We start from the raw sequence: 3,500 nt of genomic DNA, 5'->3' as shown, positions 1-3,500 counted from the left end.
GGAGAGGCGACGTGGGGCGGGGGCTGCCCTGCACGGATCCGGTACAGCTCGTGCTCGCGGGGCCATGGTTTGTTTGGGAGCAACAGCAAACGGGCGGCTCACCGGCGTTTGGCGCCGCGTTTGCATGCGGTGGAGGGCCCGAGTTTGGAGGTTGGAACAGATTGGCAGGTAGCGCCCGTCTCAGCTTGGCCCGTTGGCTCTTGCTCTGGGATAATTGGCAGGTAGCGCCCGTTTCCGGCGGGCAATGCGGATGGAACAGGCAGAGGAAAGGCACATCCATCCCTCTTTTTTTTTCTTCCTACTCTTCCTTTTTTTCCTTAATGGCATTACATATACAGTTACGTAAAAAATACCTAATAACATAGTAGAATCTAGACCCTACATGTCAGCCAGGATCTAGACACCACATGTCATCCGGCGTGCAATACGATGATCCCGTCCCAGCCGACCAGCACCCGCAGAGAACTCCAGAGTCCATCGAAGTATCGAACCGACCTAGCCGCAGGCAACCGGAACCCAAGGCCGCCGCCGCACCGGAACCGACCGAACCCACCGAAGCCCTACGAGAATGGTGGCGATCTCGATGTACCGCAGCAACCTCCACCTCAGCGGGTCCGACGCCGGCGCCCCGCGCCGCTGGGAGCTGCCCCGCCCGGCCCTCTCCGCGAAGCGGTTCCGCCGCCTCGTCCGCAACCGCTCCCTAGCCGTCGCGCGCCTCGCCGGGGCGCTGCCGCGTCCAGGTTCCCCGGGGTCCACGCGGCTGGACGGTGGTGATGGCGCCGCGGAGCCCGCCGGGGATGCGCCGGGGGTGGAGGCTGAGGAGGAGGAAGCGGGCCAGGAGGAGCAGCAGGACGAGGGGGAGGGGCAGCAGCTGCAGAAGCATGAAGAGGGTGAGGTGGAGCAGGAGCAGCAGCAGGAGGAGGAGGGGGTTGTGGAGGACGCGGACATGGACGATGCGGGTGAGGTAGTCCTTGAAGGTGATGGTAATGGCGATGCTGAAGAAGGGCAAGGAGAAAGCGAAGGCGTTGATCCTAACCAGGAGGTGAGGGCTGTCCGAATTCTCCATTCCCACTTAACCAGCAGCTCGTTGTTTGATGATCCGTGCACAATGTAATGATTGGAAATTTAGGAAGCCATGTAGATTCTGAAATTTGTACCTTGCAGGGGAAAGATATTAAGTGTTGGCCTCGATCGTGTCAATAGTCCCGTAGGATAGAGATGAATTTGAGGAAGATTTAGGTCGCTTAAGGAGGGAGTTGCCTATGCCAATCATGAGAAATTGACATCTGTCTACATCTTCATCCGGCCAAAAATGGGCAGCTAATTACCATATTGCTATGAAGAATGAAGCTTCTGTGATTGATCAACATTGAGCCTCCTAGTTGCCCAAAAGAATAGTTTGCTATTCTGTTAGAAACTTAGAATACACAGTATTCGTGGTTGCTACTGAACACAAACTTCTTTCGTATAAGATTGTGTTGTTTTGCTTGGAGACTTCTCTCTGGTGCTTTGTTGAAGGCATGAGTACAACTGAGTAACCTTACATATATTGTTTGCATATGAATGGGTGCCTGAATGTGTGAGTGACCTTTGTACTTTGTGCTTTGTGTTTGTTATGTTGCTAGCACTATCTATCCACTTGGATTACTTTGTTATTGAGAACAGAACGTTTTACACCTATTCTAGGTGAGTTGTCCTGATGGAATCGACAAAAAGAAGGGAAGGTTGAATGAAAAGCTGGACGTCCTAAATAAGAAAAAGCATGATCTTGTGCAGATGCTGAAGCAGGTATTATATGCTACCCTTTACTTTTCCGGTCACTTTGTCTGCAGTTATAGTTTAAAACAATTGAGTATTTGCTGCATATTCGTCAGTTGAATAATTACTGGGTGATCTCAGATGGTACACAACTTTATTACCAATTTGGTAAGATGCAGATCTGGATTATGTTTTTCCCCATTGAACAATATATGAATCCATGAAAACAGTTAAAGTTGGTATAGCCATCTGAAGATGGAGTTGATATAGTAATAAGCAATAACAATGCAAGTTCAAATATCAGTTGATTGCAAATGGAGTATTTAGCTCACTTGTGTTGTTCTGAAACTTTGCTATTAATGATAGGAAATTTTTTGCATACTAATTGGAGTTGCGTGTATGCTCATAGAAAAATGCAAAACTCGTCTGGCCTTGAAAAGTTATGTTAGTAAATATGAATAAGTTAAAATGGTTTTTCTCATCATTCTTTATTGAAAATGTTGTAACAGTATTGTCAATTTCTAATCATTATGTTGCATATGTCATTGCATCCGTATGCTTCATGGCATTACTGGACAGTTCCACAGTAACTTCCCAAAGGGCATTGAATTAAATTTTTGGATCAGAAGCTTCTCGTTGACTTTTAGGTGTCACTTGCTATAGTTTTGAGATCTATCTCCTATCTCTAAAATAAATGCTATACTTGTCACTCGGTCCATTTTTTTAATGAATTAAATAGCAACATATGCATACACCATTATTTTTGTGGTTGGCCGCTCTCTTTTCTTCTGAGAACTTGTTGGTCAGTGTACTGAATGTCATTGTTTTGGCTGTTTGAACAGGTTTTAAATGCTGAAGAAGAAATCCGAAGGCGTAGCATTCTGGCTTCATTGCGTGCTGCCATGCCTCAGCCATCAGAAAATGCAGCTGATGGAAGCTCTGTTTCTAGGCTGGTCCCCAGAATGACTGTTGATGTCAATTTTAGTGACATTGCTGGTGATTCAGATGCTGGTTCCAACCAGGGCACCCCTGGACGCCCCTTGCATCACTTCCAAAGTCTCTCTCCTTCAACAGCCTCTTTCACTAGGTCACCGTTTGGTTCTCTGCAGCACAATTCTGTAAGTTGTTTGAGTAGTCACTGGATGGACTTGTTTTTTAGTCCATATCCACTTTTCTCTGCATTGCATGCTTTGGCGTCTTAAATGATAGCAAAAGTGAGACTTAATTAGTAAATTTTCTTAGGTAATAATCGTGATTTTCGAAATACTTCTCAGCTTGCTAGTACACCATTTTGTCTCAGATTCTTTGTTGGGTTTGTGGATTTCTGCATAGTGAAGTAAGTTCTAGAATTTAATGATTGCTGCGATGCCACCGAGTATTATTATTTTCTCGAGCTAAATAGCCACATCTGATCTTACAGGGTCACACTCCAAGGAGTCCGGCAACTTTCTCTACAGCAAGTCCATCACGCTTTGCAGTTCGTGGACATCAAGGACATCCTCCTGGTCCAGTCTTATTGCCAGGAAGCAACTATGTAGCCTCATCGCCATCCCCTGCTGCATCTGGTGGTTCTTCCACCGTATTCAGGGATTCTCGCCCACCCAACTCTATGTAGTCCCCACATTGTGTGAAATTTGCTTGAGGCTCACAACGAGATTACAACATGATCACCTTGTATAGTTCAAAACTGGATGTAGCCCTGTTCGGGTTGTTACTTATCGACAATCTCTTACTAGTCTCAA

General features: G+C 46.5%; 1 protein-coding gene across 3 annotated transcripts; it reads left to right on the top strand.

The window, feature by feature from the left end:
- Positions 1-345: 345 nt before the first annotated feature.
- Positions 346-3,500, top strand: LOC133915679 (uncharacterized). 3 transcript variants are annotated; one of them, XM_062358933.1, is made up of 4 exons: positions 349-1,042; positions 1,687-1,788; positions 2,601-2,845; positions 3,179-3,500. In XM_062358933.1, exons 1-4 carry the CDS (start codon positions 569-571, stop codon positions 3,294-3,296), a joined length of 939 nt encoding a protein of 312 aa, XP_062214917.1. In that variant the 5' UTR covers positions 349-568; the 3' UTR covers positions 3,297-3,500. The 3 variants fall into 3 exon arrangements, with proteins under 3 accessions (XP_062214916.1, XP_062214917.1, XP_062214915.1); XM_062358931.1 differs by having other exon boundaries at positions 352-1,042; positions 2,601-2,876; XM_062358932.1 differs by lacking the exon at positions 1,687-1,788 and having other exon boundaries at positions 346-1,042; positions 2,601-2,876.

This window comes from Phragmites australis, chromosome 4, assembly GCF_958298935.1.
Source record: "Phragmites australis chromosome 4, lpPhrAust1.1, whole genome shotgun sequence".
NCBI lineage: Eukaryota > Viridiplantae > Streptophyta > Magnoliopsida > Poales > Poaceae > Phragmites > Phragmites australis.
Note: the sequence above shows the minus strand (reverse complement) of the source record. Positions and strands in the feature narration are given on the sequence as shown.